This window comes from Mytilus californianus, unplaced genomic scaffold, assembly GCF_021869535.1.
Source record: "Mytilus californianus isolate M0D057914Y unplaced genomic scaffold, xbMytCali1.0.p SCAF_2, whole genome shotgun sequence".
NCBI lineage: Eukaryota > Metazoa > Mollusca > Bivalvia > Mytilida > Mytilidae > Mytilus > Mytilus californianus.
In genome coordinates, this window is record NW_026262668.1 from 129085281 (window position 1) to 129107353 (window position 22073).

The 22073-nt window shown below is 31.9% G+C and overlaps 1 protein-coding gene across 1 annotated transcript; it reads left to right on the forward strand.

The window, feature by feature from the left end:
• The first annotated feature begins 4252 nt into the window (after positions 1 to 4252).
• LOC127730996 (protein disulfide-isomerase A4-like) lies at positions 4253 to 17722 on the forward strand. Its single transcript, XM_052239703.1, has 11 exons — positions 4253 to 4385; positions 5498 to 5621; positions 6315 to 6437; positions 9124 to 9206; positions 10189 to 10327; positions 11586 to 11788; positions 12056 to 12211; positions 13728 to 13876; positions 14425 to 14581; positions 15329 to 15565; positions 15825 to 17722. The coding sequence occupies exons 1-11, from the start codon at positions 4295 to 4297 to the stop codon at positions 16232 to 16234; spliced, it is 1872 nt and encodes a 623-aa protein (XP_052095663.1). The 5' UTR covers positions 4253 to 4294; the 3' UTR covers positions 16235 to 17722.
• The last annotated feature ends 4351 nt before the right edge of the window (positions 17723 to 22073 follow it).

A 22073-nucleotide genomic window follows, 5' to 3' on the forward strand; every position in this document is an offset into this window, starting at 1 on the left:
ATTATCTTATTCATCATGAAAAAGAGGGTCACTAATGTGTCGATTTTGACATGCTATTTTATGGATATGAATACTAGTTACCACCACCTTTGAGTCTACATATTGAATTGTAGAACACACAACAAGTAAAGAAGATGATCACTTTTTGGTGAACCAAACATATCGTTAATCTGTCCACCGGTAAATTCTTAATTAAATTCTTCCATCTCAAATCTGAAAAGATAAAAACAATTTATGTCACTTGAAATCAACAATATATACCGTCTTGTGTCCTATTGTTCAGGACATAAAGTTTAATTTGGAAATTTGTATATGTCTATTTTCATTCTTTAGTGAATATATGTATCCTAAAATACTTTTATATATTAACTTTTCTAAAAATGTAAAGTATTCTAACATCGGAAGCGTCACAAAGCGATGACGTCATGTCCCAAGTCGCCCCTGTGTAACTTCCCAAGACACGTTAAAACAGAGGTGCGAGACGAGATTTTTAAATGTATAATTTATGTATATAATGAATACACTATAACAAGGTCAACAACTTGCCTTTTTAGCATTTTCATAAACGGATGGTTGGTTTGACCTGACATTTACACTGTTCGAAAGATGTACATATTTGGTTTTTTTTTTAATTTAGGCAAAGAAATAAAAAAAAAATCTGTTTCACGAGTATTGCAGAAAATTTCCTAAACGGCCGAAGTTGGACACTTGCTGGAACACAGACGCTTTATCTGACTGGAAACATTTCTGCATGGTATACTGAATTATACCTCATAGCCGGTTTAAACATGTAAATTACATAAAATTAGCCTACCTTCACAGCGTTTCTTTTTCCTTATTATAGTTTGATCATTTCCATTAATTTCACTCCCCCCATAAATATATGCAACCAGAAAAGCTTAATTGACAAGTCATAGCTATTTTCTAAATAGTGGCTTCTTCTTCAAAATATTGCCCACATTCAACATAATGAATATTCTGGCAAGTTGCACATTATTAAAAACTGGTTAAAAACAAATTGTTGAATTGATTAGTTAGAGGTGTTGGTCACTTGAGACTTGAATATCTCAAGAGAATTTGCTGTGGCGATATCTGAAGGCATTTTGTTTCGATCCTTGATGGTGTTTACGAAGAAGGACCATTTCTACAATCTTGGTAGTTGGCTGTAATAAGTAACTATGACGGCCTTTCCAACTGGAGCTTCTTGTTGGTTTTTATAGGTATTTACTCTTGTCTATGGCTACAAGGTCATTTGTTATTTTGTAACACATGATGAGTCGAGGTTCTTTTCGTCTTGTTTATTTATAAGCTTTTCCTTCCTAACTCATTTATCATATTGATGATCTCTTTCTATGTCTGTTGGTTACATATCGTGCAGCTCGTCTTTGTACTTTTTCGATTTTATCTTTGTGGTTTTGATGGTCGTGGGGTATTCCATTTGTGGTCTTACTAATATTTTATATGCATGTGGAGTTGTCGATGCAAGAAACCAAGGCTTCGGCTGGCTGTACCTGTGATGTTGTTTATGTGTTCTCCGCAATCCAGATCATTTCACATGGTACAGCCCAGGTATTAAGTCGATGTTTCATGCACTAGAGTATGGCAGTGAAGTTTGTAGTCCAACTTGATTGGATTTTTCTTTTTTGTGACTGTGAGGACGGTGTATTTTTCATGGCGGAACTCCATTTTCTAAAGTTTTCCCCATTTTTCCAGTTTGTCGAGGTCTTCTTGGAGTTTATGGCAGTCGTTGTCTGAGGAGATGGTAAAATAAACAACAGTGTCGTCCGCAAACAGTCTCATTGTTGATTGTTGGCCTTCTGGTAGTCGTTAATATAAGAAACCGAGACTGATCCTTGTGATACTCCAGATTCTACTTTCACTTTGTCTGATGTTTCACCTTCAGTCACTACTGTCACTGCTTGTGTTCTGTTCGTGAGAAATTCATTTATCCATTTGTTTGTTTTACTTCTGATGTCATAATGGTGTAGTTTATGTAGGAGTAGACTGTGGGACACCTTGTCTAAAACTCTTGAAAAGTACGTATTTGCAGGTCTGATTGCTTTCCGTTTTCCAGATTTTTTGTGATATCGTGATATCGTGGATACATTCAATGAATTGTGTTTCGCATGATCTTTTACTCCTGAAGCCATGTTGTAGAGGGTATAGGATGTTATTTACCTCTGCATGTTTAATGATTTTACTGGTGACTATATGTTCTATTATTTTGCAACAGATACATGTTAGGTATATTGGCCTATAGTTAGCTGGTATGTATTTCTGGCCTTTTTTTATATGCAGGAGTCACATTAGCTGTTTGCCAGTCATCGGGTATCTTTCCTTTCTCCATTGAAAAATTGAAAATGATGGTGAGGATCGTAGCATTTTCACTGGCTAGGTCTTTCAGTATCATTGGTTTGACGTTGTCTGGTTTTACAGCCTTGTGTGGGTTAAGATTTTTTCATTTGTTTTTCCACTCCGTTATTAGTGATGATTATTTGTTATCTATAAAATTGAGAATGGAAATGGGGAATGTGTCAAAGAGACAACAACCCGACCATAGAGCAGACAACAGCCGAAGGCCACCAATGGGTCTTCAATGCAGCGAGAAACTCCCGCACCCGGAGGCGTCCTTCAGCTGGCCCCTAACTGTTTGGATTGTTTTCTGGTAGATCTGTCATGAGTTTTTTTCTGTCAAAAATCTCTTTTACTGATAGGACATGCAGCGGAGAAGACCTTTTGAAATTGGCCATTTAGTGTATTTGCTTTGTTTATTGCACCAGTTTCTAATTTCGAATCCCCATAAGTGTTGCTACTCCGTTTTTATCACTTTTCTCGTGATTGATTTATAGGTCCATAATCTTTGTTGATGAACGGATGTCCTCATTATCTTCTGGAGTTAGTATGTCTTCTATATATTTCTAATAGTCTTGTCTTGATTTTCTTTGGATGGTTTGTTTATAGTGTTTAAATCTTTTAATATCAGTAGCATCAGTGGTTTGATTTCTTTTTCTTTTTATAGGCTCGATCTCGTCGCCTCGTAAGATTACAGCTTTGAATTGGATATAGTAATATTTTTTTTTTCTACTTCGGAAGAGCTTATATCGTCTCAAAGCTGATGCTATAAATTGTCTCTTTATGAGGGTCTGGATGGGGTCCTACATTATTTCTGTATTCTTTAATTTTATAGGTCATTTTTCTGTATTCTTAAATTTTATAGGTCATTTTTCTATATTCTTAAATTTTATAGGTCATTTTTCTGTATTCTTTATATTTTCTGCCCATTATTCTCTATTGTTTATATTTTAGCACCCCATAATTCTCAGTCTATTCTTTATTTTTTTACCCATTTTTCTCTGTTCTTTATTTATTTTTTTTTGCCATTTATTCTGCACCTTTTGCCCATTTTTCTCTATTCTGTAAACCCCGGCCATCAGGCCAGACCTTCATTTATATATTGTAGTATTATCCAGTCTGACGTCACGACGAATGACAATTTTGCGTCCATTGCGTCGCAAAACTGATAGCATTTCATCTTTGCCAATTGCTAAATTATAGTAGCTGAAATCTTGTAATTGGACAAATGACAGTTTTTCTCAAATCTTGAAATTAGAAAACTAGTAGCTTTTCTAAAAAGCTTGAGTTATCATTTACTGAATAGATTATCGTGTCAAATCTGATTAAAATAGATAGAATTTTTTTGATATTTTGGTATTGTTATTTCAACCATTTAGAATATTCACTGTTACATATCAAAATTGTATTTTTGTTACAAACTAGGACAGAAAAATGGCTAGTACACAGCCCTGGTGAGATTTTACGGTTTCAAATATTTTTAAGGTAATGTATTACATAAATCTTTGAAAGGAGGTAATTTCTAAATCACCGGCACGTTTACCCTTTTCCTTTTTTTTTAAGATTTGGTACCCATACCTTGTAATAACGTTCTGCAGTCACATTAAATAAAATGCTAAAAGTCAGACAAGTTTTCAAAAAGCTAGTAGTTGTTTTTGGTAGTCCACGTGTTCGAACTTGGCATAAGTCGATTGGCTAATCCGGCACACACAAAATATTCGTGAGCGCAAATCCAAAGTTCAGTTATTCGAGCATTTTCAATATGATGACTTGAAAATATTCTATAAACTTAATTTTAATAGGAAAAAATCGATGCTTTTTTGTTTTAGTAATTTTTAAAATATAAATATCTACACTTTATAGCACTATTTATTGCGTCACCTTTTCCTGTTAACGCACCGGTGAAGTTGTTAGGCACACCAAAATAGTGGTCTGCAAAAAGATGAAACTCCCGGGATCTCTAGTATTTTTGGCAATTTCCGTGGCAATTTTGAAATGCACAATTTGCAACGACGAGGTTGCAAAAGATGAAGGTATTGTTGTTTTACTTAAAATACTTTTTAGATACGAATTTCAAGGGTAACTGGGGAATAATATGGTCACTCGTGCCGTCGTGGTCTTCTTCCAACCACCAGTAAAACCTTTGCTAAAGTGGGGCGTCCGTTTGGCTGTGCGGGATGTACAAGTACACAGCCACGTCCGGTCACATTTGGGAAGTTACATGTAAATCCGAGGCCTCGTGTAGAGAGAGAGAGAGTGCCACGCTCTTTTCATGTTAAGAACCCATGCAACAACTCTTTCCCTCATTTTCCAGTGGCAGTCTAAATTTTCCCTGACCGTCAACCTAGACGGCCGATATTACAGGACCTACATATTGTATTTATTGATAATTTGTTCTCGTCCTGAACATGCATGAAATATTTGCCACTGGACATTAAGTAAACAACAACCAATCAATCAAGTGTGACAAGCCAACGTTTGGAGTGATACATTTTGTACTTGTAAAAAGTCTATGCATTTATAATATATATGAAGCTCCATAAAGCAGAGTGGGGCAGGCCCCCTGGCCCCCTAATATAAAAATAAGGACATTTGGCATGATTGCCAATGAGACAGTTATCCACTAAAGTTCAAATGAAGGGGATGTTAGCAATTAAGGCATCTGAACAGCTTTCAACAATTACAAAAACCCATACGGTATAGTCAACTAAAAAAAGACCCCAACATTAATGGCCTACTATATAACAAAACAATTTACAAAAAAACCCAAAATGACGGGCATGAACCAAAGACAACCATTGAACTACAGGCTCCTGACTTAGGACAGACACAGAAAGAATGCAGCTGGATTAAACATGTTCATGAGCGCTCAGCAACCAAACTGGATATTCAGCTTAAAAGGCCCAGACATGACAAAGTCTGAAACAATTCAAATGGCCTGATTTATGAACCATTATTATAACAATAAAGGAAAAATAATTTGTCAGACAGAAACCGTCAACAACCGCTGAATTACAGGCTTCTGTCTAGGGACCTTGCAACTTTATGTCACCTTGAAGTTGAAATATAGATATATTATATTTTTCTTGGTTTGAGACTGATAAATTAAGGTTGTTTCATGTATATTACTATTTTTAAATTGAAGATGATGAAGATGAAGTAGATACTACTGTCAAAGAAGAAGATGATGTTTTAATTCTAACAAATGACAACTTTGATACCACTATAAGTTCTAAAGGTATAATATTGGTGGAGTTTTATGCTCCTTGGTAAGTTGAATTAATTATTCAAAGTAGTGGTTAAAATAACTAGTCTCTGGCTGGCAAGCAGATTTTTTACAATTTTTAACAACAATATACATAATTTAAGATAATTGTCAAATGGCCTTGTAAGTGATCATAATTTACTGAATGCCACTTAATTGTAAGAATCACTTTGCCAGTTAGAAACAGCTTATGTTTACCTCTGCAAAGTTGTGTTTATTAATTTTAATTAATATTTTCACGTTGTGGATTCATTAATATTCTTAGGATAACAATTTTCATTTATTTCGTGGGTAGGGTGATACCACAAAATTAAAACCTGACATTTTGTATACAAACCTTTTGTTACTTTTAATATTCTGATAAAGAATGGCAAATTTTTCTCAACACAGCAAATTGATACCAATGAAAATAATCAATCGGTAGTATTTGTCTTTCCAAATAAGATAGAACCATTATTAGTAAGATTAATGTTTTTTGTCTTATGTTGTAACTCATTCTCTTTTAAAACAAACGTTTTAACATTTATTTTATCAGTATTAAATATATTTTATTTATACTTTTTGAAAGTATATTAGACATGTTAGAAAGTTGTTGCAGTATTGAAACTCTGAAAGAATATTGAAAATGAATATAAGAATTGTTTGTGCAAGATGGAAATAGTTGAATAAATCATTTTACTGTTTTAACATTTTACAGGTGTGGGCATTGTAAATCGCTGGCCCCAGAGTATGCAAAAGCTGCAAAGGCTTTAAAGGAAAGTGATCCACCTGTATCATTGGCTAAAGTAGATGCTACTGAACACAAAGAGTTGGGTCAAAGGTAAATGGTATTGTCTATTTAAAGTTTATAATAATTTCTGAAACAAGTCACTTTAAACTTCATTTCACACTGGACTGATTAGGTGGATAAATTCTTTTCTCAGTAAAAATCCTTTGATGGTATAGCCATGATGTTTCGTCTCAAAAAATTATTTTACTTAACTAGGGTAACAACCAAGAAATATTTGGTTCATTTTACCCCTAAGGTTACTTGGGTCACCTAAACATTTATGTTTATTAGTCCCCTACCGACGAAGTCGAAGGGGACTTCAGGTTTGCACTCTGTCCGTCTGTCTGTCCATCCATCAGTCCACCAAATCAGTTTTCCACACTTTTTTCTTCGTGCTTGAAGATATTGATTTGATATTTGGTATATAGTGTTATCATGACTAGTTACAGATCAAGTTCGAATTTTGTTCCGGTCTGATGATTTTGTGCGAGTAATGGTCCTTGGACTTAGAAAATTCACGCAAGTAATCAGTTTTCCGCACTTTTTTTTGTCATGCTTAAAGTATTGATTTTATTTTTGGTATATAGTTTTATCATGACTAGTTAGGGATCAAGTTCAAATTTTGTTCCGGTCTGATGATTTTGTGCGAGTTATGGTCCTTGGACTTAGAAAATTCACACAAGTAATCAGTTTTCCGCACTTTTTTTTTGTCATGCTTAAAGATATTGATTTGATATTTGGTATATAGTTTTATCATGACTAGTAACGGATCAAGTTCAAATTTTGTTCCGGTCTGATGATTTTGTGCGAGTTATGGTCCTTGGACTTAGAAAATTCACACAAGTAATCAGTTTTCCGCACTTTTTTTTTTGTCATGCTTAAAGATATTGATTTGATATTTGGTATATAGTTTTACCATGACAAGTTACAGATCAAGTTCAAATTCAGTTCGGCTCGGATGATTTTTTTTGGCAGAGTTATGGTCTTTGGACTTAGAAAATTCACTCAAATAATCAGTTTTACACATTTTTTTTGTTATGCTTGAACATGGTGAAGATATTGATTTGATATTTGTTATATAGTTTACACCATGACAAGTTATAGATCAAGATAGCATTTTGTTCAAGTACAACAGATTTTTAACCGGTAGGGGACTATGTATTGCTATGCAATACTCTCAGAAATGCTTGTTATTTTTAGAAACCTTTATGATGAGACCTGTAACATGGCTGCTATATTTTACTACTAAGTGCATTCCTCTTGTTTATACACACACAGTACATTTTGTACAAACTTTTTTTGTAAGTTAAGTTATTTTGAACTCTTTCATTCTACAACAGCTTTGGTTCTGTGTTACAATATGTCCATTTTTGATTGGTCCGTCACACTGGTATTGTAACTGATATTTTACTGCTATACTATTGCTATTGTAAATCAAAGTAACACTATTGTCATCCTGGTTTACATTTCGCAGATGAGTGACATGTGAAGTTTTGTACATAGTTGTTTGATCTGTATGGTAGTTTTTCTCATGTGTCTTTTTATCTACTGTGGATTCATTGTTGATACTCATGTGATACACGTCATTTTGGTAAATTTCGTGTTTATAGATTAAGTTCAACAATGTACAAAATTTTCTATAGGGTTGTATGAAGTATTTGGCTAAACCATCAAATCCAATATCCATGAAGACACAATTTTCTGTCAATTCAAGAAAAATGGTGTCCATTAAAATAAATGAATCCACATGAAGTTATCTGAGTCTTATTTACTTACAAATTAGCTTGTTTTCTATATATATACTTTTTTAATATGCAGTAACAGGGACTTAACTCCAGGGGCCAGCTGGGCCCACAACATATTTTTTCAGGGGCCCAGTTGAAATTTTAGGGCCCAACCAATTTTTACACTAATAAAATAAACTTTAATGTACTTTTCATATACTAATAAAGCCTTTTACAGTAATCCTTTATGTAGCTTTTGAGTCTTGTAAAGATTATGTGTGATAACTTTATAATATTCGAATTATTCCCACCAGAAATATCTCAAAATATTTGACAATACTGATTTCAGTACATTTTCCACCAAAATTGTCTCCCTTCAATTTGAACTTCCTGTTGACATTTTGACATTATGGCTGTTTCAAATCCAAGCCATCTTCTGATGGTTTGCAGAAATATTATTCATTTGCTCTATATTGAAGATTGGATAGCAAATAATATATTTTGATATTTATTTATGAGACTGTGTTTCGTTTTTTCATTGAAGATTTTGTAAATAGCGACAAGTTATCGTCAAATACAGGCTTTTAATGACTCCCTGGAAAACTGGAATGCATCTCTGAAGCAATGCAGATTCAACAGTTTAGACGAAAACACTAAACAATAATATCATAATCATAGAAACTTTAAAAGAGAGAAAAGATAACGTGTTTAGAGAAGTGGTATATGTCAAATCGTGACTTTGCATTGTTTTGGTTATTAAAACGAAATTACTGATGTTAATTTTACTGCCTTGGTTAGACAATCAGTTTTCTGGTTGGGAACAGTTTTTTCGCCCAGGCGAAAATATAGTCGACTTGGGAAACTGGTCGACCGTTAAGTTTAGTCCCTGAGTAAGAATAATGCTGTTGAGAATAATTACAGATAAACCAGTTTATTGATCAACACTTATATCAAATCCCATTCCAATAAATAGATTTTATTTATTGGATTTCTTTTAAATGTTGTTTTTACAGATTTGAAGTAAGTGGTTATCCAACAATGAAATTTTTTAAGAATGGTGAACCCTATGATTATGAAGGACCAAGAGAAAGTGAAGGTAGCTACATGTACAATATAGTAACTTTTTTACATATACAATGTATAGACCTACCTACATGATTTGTTTTAATATATGTTTGTCTTCCTAAATATGCATGAGATATTTGCCAATGGATGTTAAACAAACAAACATCAATCAATCATATACAATGAAGTGTCTTTGTAGACCACATATTTTTATTGTATGGGAATGCAATTGTTAAATCTGTTATATACAGTCCTGGATTTCAAGTCCTTTCTATTTACTATATCTATCACAGCTCCATTACTAGGATCCATCTCTGTTTTGACTTCAAAACATATATTTTATGAAATAAGACAGTTAAGAATGATTTTACATACACCAACACTGATTCTCTATTGAATTTATTTCAGTGTCACTGACCCCCCAAACATGACTGTCATAAAATTAGTGAATATTAAAAAGATACTCTATTTCTGGATATTTTTACAATGCAGTATAGAAATAAGGAGATGTGGTATGATTGCCAATGAAACGACTATCCACCAAAGTTCAAATGAAGTGGATATAAGCAACTTTATGGCCTTCAACAATGAGAAAAACCAATAATGTATAGTCAGCTATAAAAGACCCAACATGAAAAATATGAAACAATTCAATTGAGAAAACTAACAGCCTAATTTATAACAAAACAATTTACGAAAAGCAAATATGACAGACATGAACCAATGACAACCACTGAACTACAGGCTCCTGACTTGGGACAGGCACATATAGAATGTGGCGGTGTTAAACTAGTTTGCTGGTGCCAAACCCTCCCCTGACCTGGAACAGTGGTGTAACAATACAACATAAGAACAAACTATGAAAATCAATTGAAAAGGGCTTAACTCATTAGATGGATACAAAGCAGAAAAAATCTAACGAAATTAAATCCAATAACAACTAATACAAAAATGTTTATAAATGATGAGGTAGAAGAAAAAGATGTAGAATTAATATAGATATGTAATTTCAGGAATCATTGCTTTCATGAAGGAAAGGGCCTCAACAGACTGGAAACCTCCACCCCCAGCTGTCATACAGCTGAAGACAGATGATTTTGATGAATTTATTAATAACCAAGATATTGCTCTAGTAGAGTTCTATGCCCCATGGTATGTATTTTAGATATATATTCAATTATATTAAATATTGAAAATCACACACTTTTGTCAGATTAGAATAGACTAAGTTCAGTTTACTGGGCATAAAAGGAATTCTACCTATAAAAAGACTATTAAAAATTAATTATGTAATATTCGTTTCTGATTTTTCTTAATCAGCAAAACAATACCTGTAAGCTTACTCTCAGTAACTTCATTTAATCATTCTGTGATGCAGAAGTATAGAGTACAGTTTTCCCCAAGCAAATACAATACCTGTAAGCTTACTCTCAGTAACTTCATTTAATCATTCTGTGATGCAGAAGTATAGAGTACAGTTTTCCCCAAGCAAATACAATACATGTAAGCTTACTCTCAGTAACTTCAAGCATTCTGTGATACAGAAGTATATAGTACATTTGTCCCCCCTCCCACTTATAAGCCTACCCTTTCTGAACCTTGAAAGGGATTCTACAAAGATGTTGGTCTTTCTTGGGTTTAGATATATTCATAACAGTTATACATTTTTTTTGGTGCATTTTCTAAAAGTTTTTTTTCTTCAGTTTTTAAAGTACTGTTTATACGGTGATATATTTTTGGTTTGAATAATCTAAAAACCAATCTTCTGATGTTTTTTCTGGCATTGATCATGTTGATGGAAGATCTCTGGAAGCCCCAGTATTCATATCATAAAGACATGCTATCTTCTTGCATTATTCACAGTGTCTGTACTATTTGTCACTGGACATTAAGCATCAATTAAGCAATCATATGCATTGAATTTATTTGCAACTTGTCTGCCATGTTCCTTGATCCCTGAAAAGTTGTTTTATATAAAAAAAAAACAAAACAAACCCAAAACCAAAATAAACATGCTAACAACAAACAGGAGTAACAAAATTGTGCTGTGCCTTCAAATTGATCGACATCTTTAATCTGTACATTTTATTAAAAAAAATTAATGAAGTACAGTTAGTAAGATTGAGAACTTGACATACATGGTATAGACACTTTCTTGTTTTTGAAGGCTGATTGAGGTTTCTTTTTATTTACTGTGTTGTTAGGTTAATTATTGACATTTACCCCACATCTAATTTTTGCATAGCTAGTATATAATATGTATCACTGGAATTTGATGTTGGTATAAAATAGAAATAAAGGTTTATTAATTTGTTAAACATCCCAGATAACCAAGAGAAGTTGTATGAAACACCTTGCTTTTGATTAGGTAATTGCAATAATTCAATTCATTATTAAGGTAATTTTGTAGGTGTGGACATTGTAAAACTCTTGCTCCAAAATATGAAAAAGCAGCTCAGATACTGAAGAACCACAAACCACCTATACCTTTAGTAAAGGTCGATGCTACTGTGGATAGTGAACTGGCCAACAGATATGGTGTATCTGGGTATCCTACATTGAAAATATTCCGTAAAGGTCGAGAGTCTGAGTATAAAGGACCAAGAGATGAAGGTTTGTATATTAGTATTAATGGAATGCTAAACACCTGTCCATAGTTTTCAAAACTAGACAAATAAATTTACGCAAATTCTTAAAAAGATTCAAAAAATCTTAAATATTCCTGTTTTATGAACTAGGAAAAATGTTTCTTTGTTTTAACCCCAACATTTCTTTTTATTCCTAAAACTAAAAAAAAACAAATAATCACATTAGTGTTGTGTATATACCAGCACTTATATTTTACTTGATTGTTTTATCTTTTTTTTTAAATATTTTCAGGAATAGTGAATTATATGATCAAACAATCACAAGAGGCATCAAGAGTACTACTAACAGTGAAACAAGTACAGGATTATATGAAAAAGGATAAATTGATGGTGATGGGATTTTTTGAAAGTGTAGAAGACAAAAAAGTCAACATACTTATGGATGTGGGTATGTAATTTTGCCTTTTTATACACCCGTTTACGGGACGTATTATGGTATACCGTTGTCTGTCCGTCCGTCCGTCGTCAACATGTTGGACATTAACTCAAAAACGCTTTAACCAATTTGCATGAAACTTTGGTGAATTGTTTGTATCTATTGACCTGAGCCCCTTTCGTTTTTTATAAATTTTGAATTTGACGTTTCTGAGTTCTGGGGTTTTATTCATTAAAAAAAGGGGGATTTTCCAGTTGTCGGACAATAACTCAAAAATGCTTTCACCAATTTGCAAGAAACTTTGGTGAATTGCTTATATATATGGACATGAGCTCCCTTTTGATTTTTATAAATTTTAGATTTTACGTTTCTGAGTTATTGGGTTTTATTCATTAAAAAAAGGGGGATTTTCCAGTTTTTGGACAGTTACTCAAAAATGCTTTGTGCAGTTTTCATGAAACTTTGGTGAATTGTTTATATCTATTGACGTAAGCTCACTTTAGATTATTATAAATTTTAGATTTGACGTTTCAGATTTATGTGATTTTATTCATAAAAAAGGGGGGATTTTCCAGTTTTCGGACAATGCTTTTGCAGTTATCATGAGACTTTGGTGACTGGTTTATATCTATTAAGATAACCTCCCTTTAGTTTTTCATGAGTTTCTGATATGACATTGAGAAGTTATTGAACTTTATTCTTTGAAAAAGTGACGGGCGTATCTTGCACTCATGGCGCAGCTGTTTATTCAAATCTAAAGCAATCTGTCAATATTTTCAAAAGCTTACAACATTTTCTTTTTATAATATCATATTAAACAGGAAAGTATTATTGGGTTAACAATATTTAAACACACTGTCAGCAGAGATACCAATAACAAGATTGTCTAAGGTTGCTTACCTGTACGGTCTGTACCATAAAAAATTGTTGTCTTACCTACACAGCAAATTATCTTTCTTGTAGAGGCTTTTTATTTTGGGTGGTTTCACAAAAACATAAATTGCACAGAGGGAAGGCAACTCAAATTGGCACTGTTGGTAGTTGTGAAATATTATTTTTTACATTTATGTCTAAAATGAATGTCACCAAAATTTCTTCAATGGAAACATTTTAAAATGCATGGCACATGTTAAGTACCATGTTATCTATACATAAGAACCATAGAAACAACTCTTCTTTTTGGTGAATAGGTGAATGACTGATTTTATGCTAAAATTGTGACCAAATACACATTTCTTTCCAGGGGCAATCTCAGTTGACAGCCCCTTCTTTCATTCTATTGACTTTCCCAAACCATTCAATTGATACATTTTAAATTTGTTCTCGTCTTCAGTATAAATAAAATATTCCCTGCTAGAACTTAAACAACCTACAGACAACAATACTGTTTTATATAGGTTTTTTATGTCAGAAATTTGTCTGATTTCTTTCGGTATGTATTTATACTTGTTTCCATATTACAAACTGATTCTTCCTACATATATATACATGTGATTTATACTCGCATTTGATTATTATTTCCCTCTAGCAAACCAGGGGAGAGAACTTTTCAGATTTGGACATACCTTTAACAAAGACATATGGAAAAATTTTGGCATTAGCAAACCATCAATTGTCATTTTTGTGGCTGAAAGATTCCAGACAAAATATGAACCTAAAAGACATGTTTTAGATAAAGTAAGTATACATGGTATACATTTGGAATTGATATAAATTATATGAAAGTTTGGTGTTAATTTATTGATTTTGAAATATGTATGAATGTTTATAATTTGATAGCTTTAGTTTATAAGGCAAAAATGTTACTTGTAAAGCTGTAGGTTCTTCTTTTGAATTAAAGAAAAATGCTTTGAAACAATGTTACAACTTTCATGTAGAAAAGGGGAAAGATGACTACCAGTTAAGTTCAATTATTAATTATTATTGAATTATTAAATGATGTGAACAAATCTTATTTTGATTGTTGGAAATAAGTTAAATAAAAGCATATTTATACCATTGCCCACTACTACTAATTTCTTCTTTTGTTATAACTATTTATTCGTACTAAACACAATCATTAAACAAACATATTGGAATTTCAAGAATGATTCATTATATCTGTGTTTTATAATGAGGGAATCATTTGCATAGCATAAACAAGGGGGAATCAACCCGAACTAATTTAGGAGAATAATAAAAGGAGATATTCATTTCAAATTACTTTCAATATGTTTTATTTATAGGATGATTTTACTGAAGAAGACTTGAAGACATTTGTGGAAAAGAATGCCTTCCCATTGGTTGGTGAATATAACCATGAAATGGAGCCACGTTACAGAGAACAAAGACCTCTATGTTTAGTGTTTTATACTGTAGATTGGTCCTTTGATCACAGAGATGGTACGATCATTAAGTAGAGTCCCACTTAAGTTAAACAATTATCTTACTGTTTATCAAATAGTCACAATAAGGTAGAACTCTTATCTAACCGTTTATCAAATTTGTTTAATTCATTAATATTCATGAGATACCAATTTTCGTGGATTTCATAGGTAGGGGGAAGCCACAAGGGTAAGGTTCTCTTTTGGCAAAATATAGCCTGGAATTTCAACTTTATCAGAAAATATCAAAAAGGCTGCAGTTTGGTTATTAAATGGATACATTTCAAAAGCCTTAGTGCTAAAACAATTCTCTTCATAATAGTACATTATAAGCTCCAATCTTAGCATGTTTTGAAGATATTGTCAAAATATGATAAATTGGTACATTTTTATAGACCATAAAGCTTTAGGACAACCTTGGTCGCAACCTATAATCCAAACTGTTCTGTAGCCAAGGTATGAAAATTAATGTCAATGAAAATAAATGAATCTACAGAAGACACATTAAGGTTGAACCTTATCTTACTGTTTATCAAATACAGTCATATTACCGTTGAATTTATCAAATAGTCACATAAAGGATAAATTCTGTGAAACTTGAATTGTGTTCTAAAATATTTATCTATAATCAATATTAAAATTAAAATGACAATACTGAGATTCCTATTTTAATTGATATTTTTGAAAATCAGAACAGTTATTTATTATGAAATGAATAAATATAAATCTTTTTTATGATAATACAAGATATTTTTATTATTTTTAGCAACAAATTTGTGGAGAACAAAAATAGCCAAAATTGCTAAAGATTTTGATAACATCACATTTGCTATTGCTGATGAAGAAAATTTCAAAAACATGTTGGAAGAGTTTGGATTAGGAGATTCTCCTGAGGAGATCAACATTGGTTGTTATTCAATGGACCATAAACGTTACCCCATGGAACCAATGGAAGAGTTTGACAGTGATGAAATAGAAGAATTTTTACAGAAGTTTAAAAAAGGTTTGTATCATGAAATGGATAGTCTTTAACAGGATTAAAGTTGCTTGTTCTGAGAAGTATTTTTATGGCACATATGTCAAATAGAATAAAATATGACTTCATAAATACATTTTATAAACACAAAAGAACAATTGAAACTCATGTAATGTATACCTTGTTCAATTCTGAATATTGCTATGAAAAATATTTGTATAGAAAATTACTTCCCTTTAATTTAGGAAATGTTGAGTTTAAGTATTATTTTTTCTTGTTATTTCAGGAAAATTGAAGCCCTACATCAAATCTCAGGCTATTCCAAAGAGACAATCAGGTCATGTAAAAGTGGTTGTTGGTAAAAACTTTGAATCGGTTGTACTGGACAAGACTAAAGATGTTTTAATAGAGTTTTATGCACCATGGTGTGGACATTGTAAACAGATTGAACCAATATATGCTGACTTGGCTAAAAAGTTGAAGAATGAGAAAAACTTAGTTATTGCCAAGATGGATGCAACAGCAAATGATTCTCCTGACCCATTTACAGCAGAGGGATTCCCAACTATTTACTTCGCACCAGCTAATAAAAAATCTGAACCCATGAAATTTGAAGGGGAGAGAACTGTAGAAGGATTTGAAAAGTTTTTGAAGGAACATTCCACAGTATCATTTAAGGCCAAGGAGGAGTTATAGTTTTAACTGAGAAATCTTTACTAAATATTTCAGGTTAAAATATTCAGTTGTGTCTTGATGAAGAGTTCAGATTGTTTTCAGGTTTTAATCAAATTAATTTTACATTAACTGGTTGACTTAAAAGCATTTTAATAACATTTTAATTCATTTTAGGCAATATAGGTTAATATCTATAGTCATGAAAATTTCTTTGCTGTAAAAAATAGATTTTGCAACATACTATTCTGGGCCATTTGAGCTTATTTTTATCTCGTCTGCAGAAGCAAAATAAATTCTGTATATAAAAGCAAATTAACAATAGCCAGTAAGATATTTATCATATGAAATATATCCTCAGATTTTAATATAGTAAAATATAGTAAAAGTAGATGTACATGTAAATAACATTTGAAACTTGTTGTAATGGTTACTTTGCTAGATGAAGATAGGATATTTATTTTTATATTTAAAATTGATGTCATTTACTTAAACTACAACATTTATTTTTACACACCATCTGTTATAGTAAAATATATAGTACAATTTTTTTTATGTTTTTATTTCTTACTAGTCCATGTTGGCTGCTGTTTGGGAAGAACTATAATGTTAATTCTGAGAGCAGTTCATCCAAACCATTGTTATGACTAATTGATGCGAGTTCCATGTTTTTTTTTAACATGATAGTATCTTAAAGAGGATTTTCAGATTATATGAGCATGACATGTATGAACAGAAGTGTTCTGATTCATTGAATATTGTTAATGTATCCATTTTTTGAACTGTCTTCATTGATGTATGCTTTTTTTGTTTTGAATTTGTTATTACTTGTTTTGTTTTGGTGTTAGGTGCTTATTGAATTTGAAATGGCTGACATTTCTTTCAACAAAAATACAACATTTTTCTTAATCTTAGTGATTTGAAATAATTTAGGTTAAAGATTATCTACTAAAATGAATATTGCCTTGATTATTAAACATTTTGTTACCTGTCCAAGAATAATACTTCTGTTTTATATTGTTCAAATTGATAGCACTGATTGTGTAATGCCCTAAAAATAGAATTTATGGTTCCTTTGTTAGATGATAACTCAATATTGACCAAAGGTGTGTCCATGTGAGAAAATTGAGAAGGACAAAAATTTAATTTATGTTTGCACATCTTATGAAATCAGAGTTTACACTTTAAAACCAGATGATCAGTATAATCTCTGAACCCTTCCCTTGATAGTTAATTGTGATCAGGATGAATTTATACCAAATAATATTTTGATACTTTTACACTTCTATTTGTTGAAACCTACACTTTAATGGAAGTACTATTTGTAACCATTGGAATCTATTACCGTAATGTTTATTTTTTCATTTCACATAGTGTTTGTTTATAGGTTGTGTGATGGGTACATGTATGTTATAAACATTTATGTAATAAATATGATTATAATGAATAGTACATATGAGAAACTTTGATAGGTGTATGGTAGTGTTTAAATATATATTTTTTCACATTAAAGATTTGTTTGTTATATCTTGTGCATAATAAATGAGAAAGCATATCAACATATTGATAGAACTGTTGGTACAATTCATGATAATATGATAAAACTTATACAAATTTTACCAGATGCCAGTTCAACAACTACTTAGAATTATGGATTCATTTTTGTCTCGCCTTTGCGGAGTCAAAAAGCGAGGCATAGGTATGCTGTTTCCAGCTTTGGTGGCGACGGCGGCGTCAACAATGTATTAGTTTGTGATTAGGTCTAGTTTATGGGGAACCACTGGTGATAGGTCAATGATATTTGGTATGCAGTTGTATAAGCATTGGCATATCTCATTTCCATGGAGATTGTTCAGCCATGTATCTTCAGTCATGGTTCATCGACTTTGAATATTTGCATAACTTACATGTTAAAGTATTGCTTTTTTAATTTCAACATTTGCATTATCAAAATAACAAATAGGCGAGACATATCTCTGTGTTAACAGTTTATTATACTTTATAAGAATTTCAATGACTCGCAAACATTCTGTTATTTCAGTCTATATCAAAATCAAGTTGAGTTGAAAGGCTCATGCCTGTAACACTACATTGTAACAATTAAATTAAACAAACAGAGTTTTAATAGCTTTTGAACTATCTTCTGTTCATTTAATTCAACCAATCACAAAGGATTTGTCTAAAACAGACTGATTGATTGTTGTTTGAATAACTCCCATTGGCAAATATTTCATGGATATTCAAGCCAAGATAATTGTTTGATAAAACTTATCTAGATCAGTGTACTTATTAAAGGGGCATTAGCTGTCAAATTCAAGTTCACCGATATAACTCTTAATTCTCATATCTGATTTATAACATACTTAAAGGTATTTCCAAATTACAAGAAATCTGAAATAAACAATTAAAAATGCATGGACTCGATAATATATATCAGAATTTCATGTGTATTTTAGTCTAGACGCCATCTAATTAACAATCAAGATGACCTCCGATGACTGCCAATAGTCACATAACCCGATATAAACATAAACATAAATATAAATAGATAGCGACCTTGTGCATTGGACTGTTCTAGGTTTGTTTCATTTCATATTATAGGTTAAATTAATATGTTAATCAACGTTTTTACCTGTATAAGAATGAGTTTTTGTGGATTGAATCGGTCAATCAAATGGTTTACCCTTGTTTCACTTTCAATGCTGACATTCTTTTCCTATTGATGGCTGAACATGACTAATACATGCGTAACCACTCTCTAGCTAATGGGTTAAACTGAAGGTCACATGAATACGGATTCAATGAGGTCGAAAAAAATAAATTATCTGGATCAAAGAATGCTAGCAACTACATAAAGCCAGCTTGAATATTTTAACCTGCTGAAATGAATTCATGCTGTTCCAACATCTAATATCTGTTGCTGTAAATATAGAAGATTTGTAAATCACTTTGTCAGTATGATGTAAAATACAAAATAATCAACCGGACAACGATATTACCACAAAGTTTAAAACACCAAAAACTAAAAAAAAACCTCTTGAAAACAGAAAAGCATCCAGATCACATCATGACAGGGCAATAATAGGCTAAGGAGTGTTCCATCAAGGCCAAGATGCCCTTGGGTAACAAAATGGTTATACTGAAATCATCATAAGATGTCAACAATAAGTTGCAGAAAAACATTATATATACGAATAAAGTAATATGTTAATTCCCGAAAATAAGTTTTGATACAAAATGAATGGAACAAGCAGAATGGCAATATATTTGTTATCACCTCCATGGATGCCAATACATGTATTATCCAAAAATGAGGGCAGTGAATTTATCTATCCCGATTATCCCACAGCATAAACACTATCATTAAAATTTATTATAGTATAACCTTGATGCTTTAAAAATTTCAGTGTGCTCAACTGAAAAAAACGTCTTTGTTCTCAAGAGTGAATTGAACTTAATAGAATGATGTATTTATGATTTTCAGTAAAAAATCTTTATTTCCTTGGCACCACTAGTTATTCATTTTAACCAGATTTTTTAAGGAAAAATTGGTTATTGATTTGGGGATGTACGGCGGGCGGGCAGGCGGCTGCCAAACAGTGTCCGATCATTAACATGAAAACGCTTTGACGAAATCCTTACAAATTTATATATGTTGTTTCCTGTGACTAAACGAAGGTCAAGTTAAATTTTCATGATTTTAGCTTTTCTCGTTGTTGAGTTGTAGACCTTTCAGTAGCAAAAAGTGATATTTATTATATGATTTATTTTAATTTTGAGTTATTTCCCTTTGAACAGAAATGGTGTAATTAATAAGTATATGGATAGATAGTCTATCAATGATTGTATGTGTTCAATTGATTTTAAGTCGAGAGTTGTCAAAAATATTTTTATAACTTTTTTTTTAAGTCATGTGTGTTTTGAAGGTAGATGTCACAGTTGTTATGTGGTATTTTATTTTTGTTGGGTGTGTTAATGTTTATTTTTTACTTGATCCTGTTTGGGGATCCAGATTTGCAAATATCATTTTCATTAGATAATAATCTATTTTTTTTAAAGGATATATTTCATTACATTACATTGTGTAGATAAAGTTGTTGACATTGATAGATAAGTTGCAGATATTAGTTTGTGACAAATGAAAGAAAAAATATTGGGAACTATTAATTATATATATAAAGTTTGATTACACTAAGTGTTTTTAAGATAACAAAGCATGTGGTAATTATCAATCACAAAATTATAATTGGAGTGACAGATTTATTTGAAAATTTTGTGTTTCCTAAGTGTTGTTGATGATAAGCTCTGTAGGACGGTATGATATAGTTCGAAATTTAGTGTTCATTATTAGACATTTTGAAGATAATTACAGATAAGTTTTATAGATTTTTAAAAGACATTGTATTAATGATAAATGATATTTTGGAATTTTTTTTCTTTCTTTTCTTTGGTTAATTGTTTGAAGAATTTTGTGGCAGGTTTGTTTGTTATTCTGTATGAACTAATTTTCTGAATGCTATATATATTTTTTTATTTGATCCTGTTTGGGGTTCCAGATTTGCAAATATCATTTTCATGCAGGAAAATCCGATTTGCTGTCACTCTGACAACCTCTTGTTATTATTGGTTTGGCATATTACTCTAATTGAAATCAAATCAGTACTTTCCACTCTACAGTATCTAGTTTGTTTCATATAAAAAGAGGCAGAAGATACCAATGCGACATAGTTTATCTTATTTTATGTCATGTACATTCCATCATTTTCCTTCAACAATATTCAAACTTTGCACAGTGTTCACAAAGATTGGAGATGTGCACCTCCAATTTTAAATAGTTTTGACTTATTTTTTCTCAGCTTCTCAGAACTTCCCCTAGTACTCATTTTTGTAATGTGATGAGGGTGTCATCTGTCGATACCACCTAGTTTTCCTTCAACATTATCCAAACATTGCCTAGAGATTGCACACGGATTGGAGATGTATACCTCATATCTTTGACAGATTCCAATAAGTTTTCTCTCAGATTTCTTACATATGGAACTTAAACATTTTGCAATGGAGTGCCAACCTACAGATTGTTAACCTGTGAACTAGCATGATTAACATTTGGCTCAACGTAGCGGGCTTGTACAAAATGGGGTTTATATTGATACTACATTAACATGTTCTCGTCCTGAATAAATTTACACTCAAGCTATTTCTAAGGGCTGTTTTGAACTTGTGAACATTTAGTGATGTTGATGAATTTGCTACATGTGGAAGGCCTCATTGAATTTTAAATGAATAACATCAATAAAAGCTGTTCATGTGGTTTTAGTTTTGTCAAAGTGATTGTATAGATTATTTTATCATCAATTCGTTACACACCGATTTTACAACGCATACATTACTGTGACATTGTTGAGCTTGATCAAAAGGATTGAAGACGGCTAAAGAAGGGGAATTATATGGAAGGAAACACCGAAATCAGATAATTTAAGATGTCCTTCCGTGTCCATTTATTGAAAATGGTATTGATATAACGCAGATAGTCTCGTTTCTAGTATTCTCAGTTTCATGCTCGATGAAGTTTTGTATGAAAGCACAAAAAATAAGTGTTACAGAGTAGAACATCACCAATATATCTAAAACCTGAATTCAGGATGTAGTAAGACAGTCTTTCGTCTTGTCAGGACACTTTTCGCCCAGTCGCTTCGATACTTGCAAGATCTAATTTAAACCAATGATTTTGTTTATTTATTTTCATATTTTGTTTGTTAATTTCATTTCTAAAAATTATGTACTAGTAATTGTGTTAAACTAATGTTGCAAGTCCCTTTGGCAAAATTGATCTTAATAGACGATTCTGGCTTCTCTATTCTTA